This window comes from Nothobranchius furzeri, chromosome 5, assembly GCF_043380555.1.
Source record: "Nothobranchius furzeri strain GRZ-AD chromosome 5, NfurGRZ-RIMD1, whole genome shotgun sequence".
Taxonomy (NCBI): domain Eukaryota; kingdom Metazoa; phylum Chordata; class Actinopteri; order Cyprinodontiformes; family Nothobranchiidae; genus Nothobranchius; species Nothobranchius furzeri.
The window spans coordinates 11,745,196-11,762,303 of record NC_091745.1 but is presented as its reverse complement, the minus strand read 5'-3'; the positions used below and the strand labels follow the sequence as shown (position 1 = coordinate 11,762,303).

General features: G+C 43.9%; 1 protein-coding gene across 4 annotated transcripts in view; it reads left to right on the top strand.

Moving 5' to 3' along the window:
- The window catches only part of svilc (supervillin c), a 50,318-nt gene that overhangs the window by 13,166 nt on the left and 20,044 nt on the right, over window positions 1–17,108 (top strand). For 2 of the 4 annotated variants that reach the window (XM_015948822.3, XM_015948824.3), the window contains exons 5-11: window positions 1,802–1,863; window positions 3,382–3,527; window positions 3,652–3,856; window positions 3,935–4,491; window positions 4,706–4,838; window positions 16,544–16,591; window positions 16,684–16,746. In XM_015948822.3, coding sequence (XP_015804308.3) covers window positions 1,802–1,863; window positions 3,382–3,527; window positions 3,652–3,856; window positions 3,935–4,491; window positions 4,706–4,838; window positions 16,544–16,591; window positions 16,684–16,746 — 1,214 coding nt within the window. The remainder of the gene's footprint in view (window positions 1–1,801; window positions 1,864–3,381; window positions 3,528–3,651; window positions 3,857–3,934; window positions 4,492–4,705; window positions 4,839–16,543; window positions 16,592–16,683; window positions 16,747–17,108) is intronic. The other 2 variants (XM_015948825.3, XM_015948826.3) reach the window with 2 other exon arrangements.

Genomic DNA, 17,108 nt, shown 5'->3' with positions numbered 1-17,108 from the left:
ACAAAGTCACTAGCAGCTGAACTTACTGAGTTGACCAGATCATTTACATTTGATGCTGGCAGATATGGTAGCGAGGCAGCCAACTGAGAGGATAGCTGCGGGAGAACAGGAGAAGTGCATCTCGAGCGGCATTCAGATTGCAGCTGCTGAGGGAGAGGCGACATGCCAGAGATTTAAAATTGAACAATTGAATGATCTGATGGGCAGGCAATGTCAATTTGCAAGTCAGAAACACTGAGCCCAAATCGTCCAGGGTATGAGATTCATCATGGGTTGGTTCATTCCAAAACTAAGCTGGCTTGTCCAAATGTGCTTTAACATACCTCAAGCAGCTCTTTTTGTGCTGTGGGCGGAGAAAAGGCTTCCTCTTTATCACTCTCACATACAACATCTCCTTGTGTACAGTGCACCGAATAGTTGAGTGATGCACAGAGACTCCGTCTGCAGCAAGATGATGTTGTAGATTTGGTTTATCTGAGATTTTTCTTGCTCTGCCACTTGGAGCCTTACCTTGAACTCTACCTGTGGTCTTCCATTTCCTCAGTAAGTCCCTAACTGTGGAGACAGACCGCTGAAATCTCTGAGACAGCTTTCTGTATCATTCCCTTGAACCATGATGGTGAACAGTCTTTGTTTTCAGCTCATGTGAGAGTTGTTTTGAGACCCCCATGTTGCTTCTCTTCAGAGAATATTCAAAGAGGAGGAAAACTTGCAATTGGCCCTCTTAAATACTCTTTCTCACAGTTGGATTCACCTGTGTATGGAGGTCAAGGGTCACTGAGCTTGACAAACCAATTCTGAGTTCCAATAATTAGTTCTAAAGGTTTGGGAATCAATAAAATGACAACAGTGCTTAAATTATGCACCTGCCTACTTATGTTAAAACAATTATTGCACACATTCTGTAAATCCTACAAACTTTGTTTCAGTTCTCAAATATCACCGTGTGTGTCTCCTAAATGATATATTTCAAGGACCCGCTCAAAGGTGAGATGACACACCTCAAGTGGTTTTCATCCTCATGAAATAGAAGTTAAACAGACAAATAATTAGGTGGACTTTGGAGCTGCACTGACACTCTTCAGAATCTTTTCAAAAATGTTCTTTTCTTTGAATTTGCGTGCTATTTCAGTTTTTAGTCTTGCTTCGGAGAGACAAGAATAATGATTCATCACGGACACGTTTCAGCAAACATTTTTCTTCGTTTCTTGCCAATAATATTTTCTGTCTTGCTCCAGCTTGCACAGTTGTCCCTCTAAATTCCTGCGACTGGTCAGGAAGTAAACAAAGTTTTTTATTTGGAGGCTCACATTATTTAACATCCTGCGTAATGACAGTTTAATACCCGGAAAACCATGTGGGCTTGATGCTAAAGTCGGTTCTATTTTTGTTTGACCCTAACTTAAGAAGTCCACACATAAGCATTGGCTTTCATTTGCAGAAACACACTTTTAGTCCGAGCTTTTTGAAGTGTCAATTTGAGGTTACTAGTTCAAATTAGGTATTTGCACTACTTTTTAATGCAAGACAAATGTATCTTCTGCTCATTGCCGACAACAGAACAGGGATGTGTTTCATTCATACTGGAGGAAAATGGCTTTTAAATGGAAACCCTAATGCTGGAAATGATGACTGAGGCAAACAAAAATGGATTAAACTAAATTAATTGTGCTTAAATGCATTTTGGCACTAATTCAAAAGTATTCCATCTTCACCAGCATCGTTCTCGCTGCTGTCTGAAGCGTGTGAGAACTCACACTGCTGCTGTTTGTTCCTCACATTCTCATGTTTTCTCTCACAGCCAACGTGAAAACAGACGACAGAGCCAAAATGAGCGTGGCAGCCAAGATGTCTTTATTTAAAGTAAGTCTCGACTCCGAAACAGGATCCTTATCATGACCTGCTTATTATCACTCACAGAGAGAGGATCTGCATAAACTTCTCAAAGTGTGCGTGACGAATCCAACTGTTAACTGCCATTGGTGTGAAGGGGTGATGAGGTGTTGAGACACACATCGAACAGCTGCAGAAAAACTCGCCTCAGCTGCTCACCTTTTAATCTAAGATGCATGTTTAGCCAGCGCTGATCTTGCAGAATACAACCTGATCCCAAAATATGACTGCTGGGACAGGTGCAGCCCTCAGATGCACACAGCTTATTTTGTTTCTGTTATTAAAATAAACTCCAAATTCAGTCATTTCCTGTGAAAAACTGAAAGGTTTCGGCTCCTGATCAGTTTTAGCTCTGAAGAATCAGGTGAAAATGTGCCGTTAACAGCCAGCAGCTGTTCTAATCGGCTTGCAGCTCTGCAGAGAAAGGCGGGGAGGTAACTGAAGCCTGCAGGTCTCTGGTTACCTTCTGACCTGTTGGACGGCGTGAAGCAAGCAGTCGGGATGCTCCGACTTACCGCTCGCTATTTTGCTCCACGCTTTCCCTTCATTCCTGTCTCACAAATAAATGAACAGACATTGACGTTTCTCTGTCTGTTTTTCAGGTTGAAGTTAAAGGATTAAGCAGCTGAGGCTCTTAAAGAAGGGTCCATCTGAGGCAAAGTTGTACTCATTTTCTATTTGGTACCAGAACCTTTACCAGTGGTTTTTTAGTATTTTGAGCCACTTAACGAGCTTCACAAAAACAAGAAAAATTAGAATTATAAAAGGATTTAGAAAAACGATGAAAAATACGTTTAAAATAAAAAAATGTGATGACAAAATAATGTAAGAAAAGGGAGAGAGAAAATAATTAGGAAAGAGGGAAATAGTGGATCGCGAAAATGTCGGAATAAGTAAAAAGAGCAAAACAAAGAGGGTGGTGATGAAGGTCACACCAAAACCAGCTTGAACAGGTGAGTTTCAGCTGATTTTTAAAGGAGACCTCTGAGTCCACTGATCTCAGGCTCAGGGGGAGAGAGTTCCAGAGTCTGGGGGCCACAGCAGCAAATGATCTGTCACCTTTGGTCTTTAGCCTGGTGCTGCACAACCAGTAGGCATTGATCACTGGACCTAAGGGACCTGCTGGGGGTGTAGGGACTAAGAAGATCACCAATGTAAGATGGTGCTTGTCCATGTAAGGCCATATAGACCAGAACCAGGATCTTGAAATGAACCCTGAAGTTGACCATCATCCAGTGAAGCTGGAGGAGAAGCGGGGTGATGTGGGTGTGTTTGGAGGACTTGGTCAGAAGCCGAGCACAGGCATTCTGAACCACCTGTAGACGGTTCAGGGAGGTTCTGCTCAGACACGTGAAAAGAGAGTTACAGTAGTCTAAGTGTGAGGAGATGAAGGTGTGGAGAACTGTCTCAAGTTCAGAGCGGGACAGAATGGGACTCAGCTGAATGTTGGTTTAGGTGAGTTGTGTTGATATCCTTGTTCTTCCGCAGGAGCTGGAGAAGTCGGCTGCCCCTGAAGCCTCAGCCCTCCTGAAGCCTCGATCAGCCGGCTTTGTCCATGAACGTAGAACACACCGCAGCAACGACCACCGCTTCCTCACTCAGCCCATCACCAATGAAGAAAAGGTGGCAATCAGGTGGGGGAAGCAGAGTTAGAAAATCACTATCATAATCTGTGATGAGTTATTGTTCTTTGTGGGCTTTTTAATTTTCCCATTTTAAAACGAAATCTGGTTTTGTACGTGTCTTGTTGCTGAGCAGCGCTGCAACACCAGCCAGTGATTTGGTGGTGGATGATGACGATGAGAGCTGCAAGATGAGCATGAGAGAGAAGCTGGCTCTCTTCAACAAACTGTCTCTGCCTGGGAGACAGGGGGCCGTCCCCCCTGATTGGCCCCCAGAGAGACGAAGGCAAAAGGGGGCTCGGTATCGTACGCAGCCCATCACGGTGGAGGAGGTCAGTCTGGTGAGTGGGAGGAAACAGAACCATGCTGTTCATGTCCTTGCTGGATGTGTCTAAGTTCTGTTTTCCTTCTGTCTGCAGCTCGAGAAATGTCCGGTTCAGCTCCCTGCCTTCAGTTTGGCCCCTCGTCTGTCCAACAGACAGCAGGACTCATCTGTTAACCTTAAACCCAGTGAGCTGCGTCTTTCACAGGTAAAACCTGATGCTGAACCCAGACCTGCAGAGCCCCATATAGCCCACCAGGGCCCACCGTGTCACAACTCTGAGCTGGGCTTGAAAGGAATCCTGAAGAAGAGCCGCTCTGCTGGATTGGACCGGAGTGGGATGGAGGATGATCTAAAGGATGCAGCCCACAGCCAAGAGCAGGTCGCTGGAGGAGCAGAGATGTTTGGGAGAACTGAAGAAACTGAAGCCATGAAAGTTTCTGCCTCGTCTCGGAAGGAGAGACGTGGGGAGGGAAAATTTGCTGCTCCATGGAGGCAGAGAGCTCGAAACAGGAGGGAAACCATCGCCTGCACTCCAGTAAGACCTTCACCAGAACAGGAAACTCTCCAGGAAGAGAAGAAACTTCAGACCGTGCTGCAGGAACAGAAGGTCTCCCCTGCAGGGAACCACGTTGATGTGGCGGGAAGAGTGGCGTAAGTCTCTTAAACAGAATTATCTTCAGAATCACCTTTTCATGTTTCAAATGGATGTTCCATCTGTAAATATTAAAGTAGGTCATGGATATAGGGAAAATGCTGACCGGTTTTTTTCTTTTGAGTGGTTGTTTTATTTATTTATTTATTTATTTATTTATTTATTTATTTATTTATTTATTTATTTAATATAATTAATAAAGACTTTTTGCAGAAAATGCCACGAAGAAGAGCAGGAGAGTCTGAGGAAGATCGATGAAGAACACGGAACTAAAAGAAAAGTTCTGGTCACACCATCAGTTTGCACAAATAAACTAGAAGAAACGACAGATTCAGGGGAGACTAAGGTGAGGAACGGCCACACCCTGCATCAATGAGCACTTTCATTATTTGTCTTCACAGTCTGATGCTGTTATAAACAACACATAGGGATATTTTAAGTTTTTCTATAAAAGTTCCAATAAACCCTTATGTTAAGCCCAAAAAAGTAAAACTTAATCAGCGTTCTAATATATCTGGAATAAAAAAAACAACTGACTACCCAGTGTTAAAATGTTGGTTATGTGTTCTGGGTTAATCATACATTTGAAAGGTTTTGTTTTGTTAACCCATCTGATGCCCTAGTCCCGACACCCTAGTCCAGGGCCTTCATTTATCAAACATTCGTAGAAACTGTCCTAAATTCCCTCTTACGACCGAAATTTAGAACGTGTGTACGAACAGTCAAAAGACTGATTTATGTAACGTGCAGTGGTCTCTCGTACGCACATTCCTCCACAACTGTCTGATGATGAATCCCACCTGTGCGTACCCCGGTGCTCGTGTCCCTTCACCATCATTTACATACATAAATGCCCTCAATTAACCAAAATTGGTCACGCTACGTCCTCAGCACGAGAGGGAAATAAGAAAAACTTTGGCAGCGAGATCGAAACACTGGCCGCCGAAGCGCAAAATAACCAAACAAGTTGCAGAGTTTATAAACGCTGTTGGGACAGGGAAGAGGTTCCCGTCAGAAAAAAAAAATGGATTTGATAAGTCATGGAGTAATGGGTTCTCATTTACATGTTACATTTATGGAGTCGTTCTGTTTGGATTTAGTTTTATTTGGAAATGTTGTCCTAGAGTGCAGCCTCTTCTGAGCTGTCATTCAGCCTGGTTACCTTGGCAACGCGGTGTGTATGATCAGTGAGCAGAGGAGGTTCTGGGGGGCTCTCTGGAATCGGATTTGTGAGGTTTGTCTGTCGCGCCACGATGGGTTCCACATCACAGCATAGCAGAAGGATTTTCTTTAAGATCGGTGCGCTCACGGAGAACGTTCCCCCCCAGAGTGCACACTCTGTTAAGTCTTCCAATAACACAGATTATTCGTGATATAATGTCAGATTCCAATCTGTCGCATGTCTTTTAACTGTTTTCCACTGACAGAATTACATACCGGGTAAATCCAATTTGTAGATGAGTAACACGCGTGGATGACTGAGACCTTCAGTATTGTGGTTCCACCGTTCTTCTACTAGATGCTGTTTCTACGCATGGTCAGAGCTGTTCTTGTATTTAGGAACATTTTCACGCACAAGTACAAATTGGTAAATACCGCACAATGCGTATTATCGTTTCCACGCACAAAACACACTGATCTGTTTGTAAGTACAGTGGATGAATGAGGGCCCTGGTCTTATTCTGACCTTCACAGTATCTGGTATCTATGAGCTCCAGTTTTCAGGTGTCATTTTTCTGTCATCTTGATTTCTGAGATTAACAAGAATTAAACCTTTTATCTGTCCCTCATCAGTAATTATGAGAAAGAAAAACGAAAAAGATGTAAAATGTAAAACAACACATGATAATAATCAAACCTATGGCAGTAAACTACTGAACTATAAGTTGAAAAAGCAGTGTGTGTTAATTTGTGTATTATTTTCAAAACAACACTTGCATAAATTCAATCCCATAATATTGAGAATATTTTTAACAGTTGTAAGATAGAAAGAAGTAATATGTGGCAGCAGGGTTTTTAAAAGAGAAATGAGCTGACAACTGTAGCAAATTTGTGCATTAAACTTAAAAAAAGTTTAATCCTCCAATTTATTTGGCATATTTGTAAAGGCAGCATTGCCTGAAACCAGAAAAATGTGAATATGGGGCAAAATAGGGATGCATAATATCCATTGACCAAATAATATTCTTACTGATGAAATTTGAAAAGATATGAGCAAGTAGAAATTACATTAAAGTAATAAGTAATATTCATAATAACTGCACTAGTAGGAATTTACCATAAAAATTGATTAAGTTGTCTCTATCATTCAGTGCTAACCCTGACCATCTGCCAACAATTTAACCTTTTGTCTTTTTACAAAAACTCAAAAAAAGGCTATTAGGCAAAAATAATTAAAGGTGTGGTTCACTGAAAAAAAAAATTTAAATAAGAGTTTTTCATGCAGGCTGAACATGAAAATGGTCTCCTACACCTATCTCTTGCATTAGCTTCTGATAGAAAATAGACGGTGAAGCTCCAGGATTAAAAAATCCTGACAGACCTATGTCACACTGAACATTCTTGGACTCACCCATCTTGACTCACAGCGGGGAAGGGTGTTGTTGGTTGAGCGTCCCCGGCTGGGATCCTGTTTCCCCAGTGAGAGCAGCCATGTACGGCGCTCAGCCACTGTAGCCACAGGTGGGAGGGAGATCTTGGGGCAGAGGTCACCGATGTGGTCAAAAAAACTCCTCAGTGGCAAAGCCCCGGGGGTGAATGAGATCCAACTGGGGTTCCTTAAAGCTCTGGATGTTGCTGGGCTGTGTTGGTTAACACAACTTTGCAGTATTGCGTGGACATCGGGGTTAGTTCCACTGGATTGGCAGACTGGGGTGGTGGTCCCCCTATTTAAAAAGGGGGGCTGCAGAGTGTGTTCCAACTACAGAGGAATCACACTCCTGAGCCTCCTTGGTAAAGTCTATTCAGGGATTCTGGAGAGGAGGGTCTGCTGGATTGTCGAACATTGGATTCAGGAGGAACAATGTGGTTTTCGTCCTGGCTGTGGAAAACTGGACCAGCTCCATACCCTTAGGGGGATCTTGAAGGGTGCGTGGGAGTTTGCCCAACTAATCTACATGTGTTTTGTGGATTTGGAGAAAGCATTCGACTGCGTCGCTCGGGGTGGCCCTGTGGGGGGTACTCTGGGAGTATGGGGTACCAGGCCCTTTGATAAGGGCTGTTAGGTCCCTGTATGACCAGTGTCAGAGCTTGGTCGGTATTGCCGGCAGTAAGTTGAGCTCGTTTCCGGTGAGAGTTGGACTCCTGTTCATAACTTTTATGGACAGGATGCAGCCGAGGTGTTGAAGGGATCTGTTTGGGAGGCTTCTGCTTTTTGCAGATGATGTGGTCCTGTTGGCTTCATCAGACAGGCAGTCCGGAGGAAAGGCCCAAGTGGTGAGTTCACTGGATGTTGAGACCACGAGAACCCAAAGAGTCGTAGCTCCCTTTGAATTCAGCTTTTACCAGCCGTGAGATGTAACCAGGGTCTGCAGGTTTGATGTTCCACGTTTGAGGTGTTGGGTGGCTCTTAAAAGAGGTGTTGTGTCTGAAATCACTTGCAAGCATTGCAGAGCGACTGTAACCTTGATGTCAAAAGAGAGGAGAATCTTAAAATGATTGTTCACTCGATTGGCCTTATTAAGTGAACAGCGAAGATTGGCCAGACCAGGAAGTGTTCTAGCTTTTATTAACCTTTCTTTATAAACTTAGACAAATCAAATTTGACAAGTTAAAAAGGTGTTAACAAAATACCACAGAAATCAAGCCTTCACTCAGATACTCGGAGGTTAATTCTCAGTGTGAAGTGGAAATGTTTTTTTACACATTTATGTGAAGTGATTGTTAACCTCAATATTAATTTTATGATGCATGATAGGGCTGCACAATATATCGAAAAATTATCGTCATCGGGATAACAGGACGTGCGATAGGCCCATCGCAAAGCACGCCAAAAACGGCGATAAATGTTTGGTTCAACATTTCCATCAGTGTCATACATCAACTTTTTGTAAACCAGCTCTGTTTTTTACGCGGAAGTATTATTTGACCAATCAAATGTAGCTCTTCTGATATGCGGCCGATCAGATGGGTCCGTTCACGTAATACGCCCGCCCCCTACGTAGACCCTTACCCCAAAATTCCACTACCTCCGCTCCGCCCCCGCCTTCCACAGCCGCTCGCTTCCGAACTCAATTTTTACTGGTACCAGCTCCACAACGGCTCCGCTCCGGTGTGGAGACCTGAGGTGCGCAAACAAGCATGCGTGGGATTTTCGAGATCTTGCGATACAGTCCGAGAAATAAACGCGGAAGTTAGATCCAAACACCCGTTGTGTGGAAGAAGCATCGAAATTAACTGTTTAATCTGCCCATCATTTGTGTTGAGAGATCAGCAGTGTTTGGATCAACAAAGTGTGACTACTTTGATAGTAGAAACTTTATTTATGGCTTATTTTTGTGCATTTAAAGTTCAGCCGCCATTGATGGTTGTTAAAAGTAGTTAAACCTGTGCATATGAAACAAAAAATGCTTTTTGTTTATCGATTTATTGTGAAATAACGGAAGCTGTGCTTGCTCCCTTTCCTGTTGGGCAGTTGTGATTCCTGTCCATTGACTGCGGAGGTGCTCCGGCGTCCGGCAAAAATAGAATCAATCCTATTTTTGCCGGATGGCGGAACGGCGGGCGGCGCACTGCGCCGCACGGCCGCAGTAGTGAAACAGCTCTGATTGACTACAACGGGACCGATTTTGCTGCGGAGTTCGTGCCGGAGCGCAGCGGAGCGGAGGTAGTGGAATTTTGGGTTTAGGATGGAAAGCAACACCCGAACATTAGCGGTGCCGTTCCCTTGTTCATCATGCTGGCTCAGAGCAACGAACGCACTTTGTGCTGAGGTTTCTGGAATCGGCGCTGCTTTCAAACGAGAATGCGAGTCCACTCGATGTCGTTAATAATTTTCACCGGGCTGACTCCGACATGTGCCGGTGAACCAACCCACCTTCATGTCGCTAGTGTTCCACCGGGTGGTGATGTTAGCCCCAGGCTCCGGTTAGCTTCCAGCTAAAAGGCTACAGCACTCTCCTCCCAGTCCCACCCTGCTAAAGAGGGCCTGGAAAAGTTCCCCCACACATCAAAGTGATTTTTCCTTTATGAGCTTTTAAAACCTCGTTAATCAGGATAGTTGATTTGCTGCTGCACATAAACTGTCAGTCAGAAGCTCTGCTAGCCAGTTGTCTTAGAAGAGGAGCTAGTTCAATTTGTTAGCTTGTTATCAGAATCATAGTTGCAGTTTCATCATCTGAGCTGCTTTTTAAGATCTATGTAAACTTGTTCAATTAAAAACAAACGTTTTCACATATTTTCCATGTAGTTTTTTTTAACAGTTCCTCTTCTGAAAGGTAGACAATTGTTTTTCTCTTTCCCTCAAAAACTCTTAATTTTCTCCTAGTTTGGCCCAGCAATCATAACCACATAAGTGGAGAAAATGTTCAGTAGCAATGAGAGAATTTGCTGTTGCATGTAAGTGATGTTAACTATTATTTAACATTTAAACTTACGTTGTGATTTTTATTTATTTATTCAAAAAAACCTGGTAAGGGATGTTTTTCTGTATTTGGAGCATCAGAAAATGTTTTATGGTGGTGGTGATGTTTTAAAGTCACTGAGAAACTGCAAGCCATGTAGTTTTGCTGCTAATACAGTAGGTGCAGCTGCATATTTTTTCAGTAAAAATGTTATGTTGTAATGGAATTCATGCATTAGTTTTTGTTTGCTTTGAGCCCAGAACAGACGGCACACGCCAGACAACATCAACACTTCACACTTTAGTATTTTTTCATTTATCGTGAGTAATATCGATATCGAAATATTAAGCACTGTTATCGAATATCGCAGGTTTTCCTAATATTGTGCAGCCCTAATGCATGAGTATACTGATATATTAACTTGTTAAATCAACAAATACTGATCTGGTGTAGTTGAAGATCTGAAATGAATCATTGCAGGAAGAATATTCATTTTAACACATTTATTGGTCATTGATTAATGCACACATTATTCAAACACTTTGGGATTTAACAAGAGATGATTATATGACAGTCATGCAATTATCACATTTTATAAAGGCCATTTATGAAGGAAGATGGACTTTATTCAGAGTGAAAGTGCAGAAAGTCTCATCTTCAGCATGACTTTTGCTCCAGCCAAGAAAAGGTAGCTAGTTTTGGTGACAAGGCATTGTCTTGTTTAAAGGCCAGACAGGTGGGATGTTTGTGTCTGCAAAGTAAGTTAATTTCTGGTCATTTGTGATGTAAATACTGGCCTTTGCACATGAGCAAGGGAAAAATGGAGCGTGAGATTGATAGGCGGATTGGTGCTGCATCTGCAGTGATGCGGGTGTTGTACCGGTCTGTTGAGGTGAAAAGAGAGCTGAGCAGGTAGGCAAAGCTCTTGATTTACCGGTCGATCTATGTTCCTGCCCTCACCTATGAAGTTAGAGCGACTGCCAAATCCTCAGTGCTTATCCTGCTCGACTTATTGGCTGCATTTGACACTGTCAACCATGGCTTCCTTTTGTCCACACTCTCTAGCATGGACATCATTGAGAAAGCACACGCCTGGTTTGAATCATACCTCACAGAATGATCATTCAGTGTATCTTGGCTTGGACAATCTACCGTGCACCATCTTGTCACAGGAGTCCCCCAGGGCTCTGAACTAGGACCTCTGTGCAATATACACCACCTCACTGGGTAAGATCATTTATCACATGGCTTCTCCTACTACTGCTATGCGGATGACACCCAGCTCTGTCTGTCATTTCCACCGGACCACCACACTGTCTCTGCACGAATATCAAACTGTCTCTCTGACATATCAAAATGGATGAAATCCCACCATCTCCAACTCAACTTCTCTAAAACTGAACTACTTGTCATCCCAGCAAAACCATCCATACAGCACAATATCTCAATATAAAATGACTTCCTATCTCAGGCTCCTTCAAAGGTAGTTCAAAATCTGGGTGTTGTGATTGATGAACACCTGACCTTTAAAGATCATGTTGCCTCTTGCTCATTCATGCCGCTTTGCGCTGTATAACATATGAAATATCAGACCATACCTAACACAACATGCCACCCAGCTCCTGGTGCAATCTACTGTCATCTCCCGCCTCGATTACTGCAATGCCCTTCTAACTGGTCTTCCACGCTGTACTGAGACCTCTTCAAATGGTCCAGAATGCAGCGGCGCGTCTGGTCTTCAGCCAAAAAGAGCACACATCATCCCTCTGTTCATTAAGCTCCACTGGCTACCGCTAGCAGCATGCATCTTATGGGCCATTCCCACCTGTACCGGGTCGGCCCGGGCCGGGTAGCCCCAGTCAGCCCCAGCCTGGCCCGGTTGATTCCACACATCCTTGTCTTAAGCCCATGTGGGCTGATTCTACCCACCAATCAGAGGCTTGCTCTAATGTAAGGTGCGAATTTGCTGTCAGCAGTGGGTGTGTTGGCCCTGGTCGGCCTGAAACAGACCCCCTCGAGAAGAGGGCTGAGAATGAGCCTTGGTTGGCCTGGAAAAATACCAGGCCACCCAGATATGTAAACAACCTACGCTACCCGGCCCGGGCCGATCCGGTACAGATGGGAATGGTCCAAAATTCAAATTGCTAACACTAGCATACAAAGTCCGAGATGGTACGGCTCCCATCTACCTGACTCCTCTTGCAAAGGCTTAAGTCTCAGCCCGGCCGCTCCGGTCATCACAGGATCATCGGCTAGCAGTGCCTACACCACGCTCGGGACAATCCAGACTCTTCTCATGCATCGTTCCACAAACGTGGAATGACCTACCAAGCACTACCAGAACAGGGGCTTCCTTTTCAATTTTCAAGAAACTCCTGAAGACCCTGCTCTTCAGAGAGCATCTTCTAAACTAGCACCCTCCCTGCACCCGTCCCCCCTCTCTACTGTCCACTCCTTGTTCCCTACTCTCCATGAATGATGTCAAGTTGTTGTTGTTGTTATTGTTGTTGTTAGCCTCTAGGGCAACATGCCGATTATCACTTATAAGTCGCTTTGGACAAAAGTGTCTGCTAAATACATAAACATGGTCACGAGCTTTGGGTAGTAACCGAAAGAACGAGATTACGGATACAAGCGGCTGAAACAAGTTTTCTCCGCAGGGTGGCTGGGCTCTCCCTTAGAGATAGGGTGAGAAGCTCGGTCATCCGGAAGGTGCTCGGAGTAGACCCGCTGCTCCTCCACGTTGAGAAGAGCCAGTAGAGGTGGCTCAGACATCCGGATGCCTCCTGGACGCCTCCCCAGTGAGGTTTTCTAGGCACGTCCAACTGGGAGGAGACCCAAGGGAAGACCCAGGACATGCTGGAGGGACTATGTCTCTTGGCTGACCAGGGAGCGCCTCGGTTGTTCCCCCGGAGGAGCTGACCCAAGTAGCTGGGAAGAGGGAAGTCTGGGCGCCTCGGCTTAGGCTGCTGCCCCAGAGACCCGACTGGATAAGCGACTAAAAATGGATGGATGGATGGATGGATGCAATGTCACTGTGTGATATGAAACAAGACCCAAATACATAAAAAATGTCTAATTGCAAATAGAAAACACCTGCAAAGGGTTCCTGAGCCTTAATGTTGTCACTCTGTCTAGTTGAATTACTGAAATAAATGGACTTTGCACCAGATTAAAATTTTTCCAGTTTCACTTGTTTGTATAATTGGATGTTTTTATTAACATTTCTATTATTCATAATGTAGTAAAAACTTATATGTAAAAACATATATATGAATACAAATCCTTAAAAATGACAGTAGAACAGGCACAACTATGATCTAGGACTTAAATTGACTAACTTTTAACACCAGAGCAGGCGTGACATAGTCTGAGAACGATCAAGAACACTAACTGGTTCCAGTTGGATGACTGGAGGATAATGGGAAGATAAAAGATCATGACGAGAAATTAATCTGACGCCTGAGCTGTGAACAGGTGAGCGGACCTTCCTTACATGGGAAGTCCTGTCACGTCAAGAAGGGGATGGCTGCAGACCCGCAGATTCACACCTGTAGCAGCGAATCTGGTGTGATCTCCAGCCTGATCACAACTTTCTCGTTCCTCGCTGCCCCTGATGCACTTAAACATCCGCCCCTTTAGCTCCCCATCAGCTGATGATCGCTTCAACATGCCTCGCTGCTGAATGATAGTAACGCACGTGATGTTTAGACAGTCACTCGTCTCAGAAACATATGAACCGACAGAATTGTTTAGAAAATTATCAGAAAGATTTCAAAGTGTTTCTGCTACTTTAAGACACTTTGTTGGTGATTGTTTACAGTGTAGTGAGAATGCGGAGCATTTTACCAGCTGCAGCCAGGTGCCTCTCGTTCATCTGACTACTTTCATAAACTACTGTTAGGGCATAAAATTATTCTGTCTGGTGCTTTCAGCGCTGGACAAATGTTACATAAATGTTAAAAATATAGTTTACCTCGACTTTTGTAAAGTTGCCGGCGCCACCGGGCAGCTGGCAGTAGCAGACATCAGAGACTATCGCTGAAAAATGTCCTCGACGTGGACTCCTTATAGTTTTCAGGAAGGTATTTTTTATTTTTTTACAAGTTAAGATAAAAGGCTGACGTGTTTTCTAAATACTGCATCAGTCCAGGCAAGGCAATGTCTTCAAAATATTCCAATTTAGTAGCCGTTAGCAGAGCACTGTGCAGCGTTGTGTGCGTCAGTAATATTCGGTCTACGAGGAAATCAAGCAATGACAAAGAAGAAGAAAATATCTTTTCTATAGCGCCTCTCAAGATAAAAATCATGAGGCGCTTCACAAAAACAAAAAAATATGAAATGTAAAAAATAATTTAGAAAATGGTTAAAAATATATTTAAAATAAGCAGAAAATAGACAATTGTGATTAAAAAAAATGTTGAGAGTGAACAGGAAAGAGGGAAATCAGTGGATCCTGAGGAAGGTGGAATAGGTGGGGAGAGCAGAATAAAGAGAGAGAGGTGAAGAAGGTCATACAAAAGCCAGCTTGAGCAAGTGAGTCTTCAGCTGCTTTTTAAAGGAGACCACTGAGTCCACTGATCTCAGGCTCAGGGGGAGAGAGTTCCAGAGTCTGGGGGCCACAGCAGCAAATGATCTGTCGCCTTTGGTCTTTAGCCTGGTGCTGCACAACCAGTAGGCTTTGGTCACTGGACCTCAGGGACCTGCTGGGGGTGTAGGGACTAAGAAGATCACCAATGTAAGATGGTGCTTGTCCATGTAAGGCCCTATAGACCAGAACCAGGATCTTGAAATGAACCCTGAAGTTGACTGGCAGCCAGTGAAGCTGGAGGAGAAGCGGGGTGATGTGGGTGTGTTTCGAGGACTTGGTCAGAAGCCGAGCACAGGCATTCGGAACCACCTGTAGACGGTTCAGGGAGGTTCTGCTCAGACACGTGAAAAGAGAGTTACAGTAGTCTAAGCGTGAGGAGATGAAGGTGTGGAGAACAGTCTCAAGTTCAGAGCGGGACAGAATGGGACTCAGCTTAGCAATGTTCCTGAGATGGAAGAAGGAATAGCGAACAAGAGAACTGACATGAGAATCCAGCGTGAGAGCTGGGTCAAAGTAGCCTAGTGAACTAGACCAAATTCTTGCTTTGCAAAGTTTGGTCTAGGAACGCTCCACTGGAACCTCTGCAGCCCCTAACAACATTCTGGGTGGCCAATCACAGCTCTCTAGAGGGGTTTCAAACACAAAGAGCTGTGATAGGTCCATAATGGTGGGCCAATCATAGTGCTCTATCTGCTTGGTGAACAAATCACAGAGCTTTATCCGCTTTGTGGGCCAATCAGGGCACTCTATTTGCCTGGTGGTTGGGATGATGCAACAGAATGAAACAAGAGTATGTCACATTCATTGTCCAGTGGAATGTGGAGATCATTTGAAAGACAACGGTAGAACCTGCCCCACAACCGAGAGCCGTCAATGGAGCGTTGCCAGACTAATTAATACATTTATTTATTTAGTCTGGCTTGCCAGGCTAGGTTCAAAGGTCACACCAAGATTCCTGACAGAAGGTTTGGTGTGAGAAGCAGGATGACCAAGAGAGTCCCTGACTTTGGGAACCAGCTTGTCTGGGGCACAGATGAGGATCTCAGTCTAGAGTCTAAGCAGGAGTGTAACAGCTGCAGCTTAGACATCTCAGGGGGCTCAAAGGAGTTGTACAATTGGATGTCATCTGCATAAAGATGGTAGGAGATTCCTTTGAAGGAGCTCAGGATGTAGGTTCCACCTTGCTTGAAATGCAAGCTGTGATTGAGTGCATGAATTTTTTTTATGCTTCATTTTTTTCTAACTAATTAATCATAATTAACTTGTTAAAGTCCCACCTCTAATTAAAAGTTTAGCAGATGAGATGGGAAAGATCATTTCTTAAGTCTAAGTGACCTGCAGGAATGTTTATTGCATAAATGATTAAAACTACTGTATGTTTTTTGAGACTTCAAGAGGAACGTGTCATTTATGAAGTGGTAAAGATCTCAGACCAGCAGACGTGTAACTATTTCTCAGTTCATGCAGAAACTTTGAATCAGGAAAAAGACATTGGATTGGAATTGGCTGTTTGTCGTTCCACTGGAAACCAGATGCAGCCTCTCTGGGTCCGGAATGGGCCTAATGTTGTAGGATTATTGTCATGTTACTGGGAAATACATCCAGACCAGCTGGGTTTGACTTTCTAACAGCGTCATGTGGAATGTAAACAGATCATTTGGTCGTTAAACCACATCCTTCTGATGACTTAGTCTCTACTACACACACACACACTCACACACACACACACACACACACACACACACACACACACACACACACACACACACACACACACACACACACACACACACACACACACACACACACACACACACACACCCTTATCCTGCTTGTTTTTTGTCGTTCTGTTGTCGTTTTAGCATTTAACTCTATTTTCCCGCCCTTTATTTGCTGCAGGAAGAGTCAGAAACCCTTCACCTCGACAGTGTCAGCCCTCAGTGCTGGGTAAAACTTTACAACAGGATTCCAAATCCTTTTTATAAAACTATGAGTTGTTTTTGAACGTCTTCAGTCTGCTCATGTCTCTTCTTTCCCAGGAACCAGTTTTTGCGTCTGTATTTTCTATCAGTACGCCCCAATTTATCATGTGTTTCAACCAGGTAACCAAGTTTCTGCATGGCAGCTTTACGGCTGCTTACTTGATTTGGAGTGATTAGTTTGCTGTGAGAAGTCTCAGGTGAATGTGGTTTTTGCTCTTTGCAGCTGATGTGTGAAGTCTCCCTCACTCTAATGAGCCAGCTGCGTCTCCAAAGGACGTTCCTCAGTGTGCAAATGTTGCATCTGAAAGCAACACTCTGAGTTTACACTTTGCTCGTAATCTCAGGGTGTGCTTGCAGTGAACTGTCAGACTTTTCTTTTTTTCAAAACCATTTTTCCAGTTTAGTGGATTTAAAAGCTCAAAGACACACAAAATAAAGAGTGCATGGTGCAGATAGTTTGTTTGGAGCAGTGTTTTGTTTTT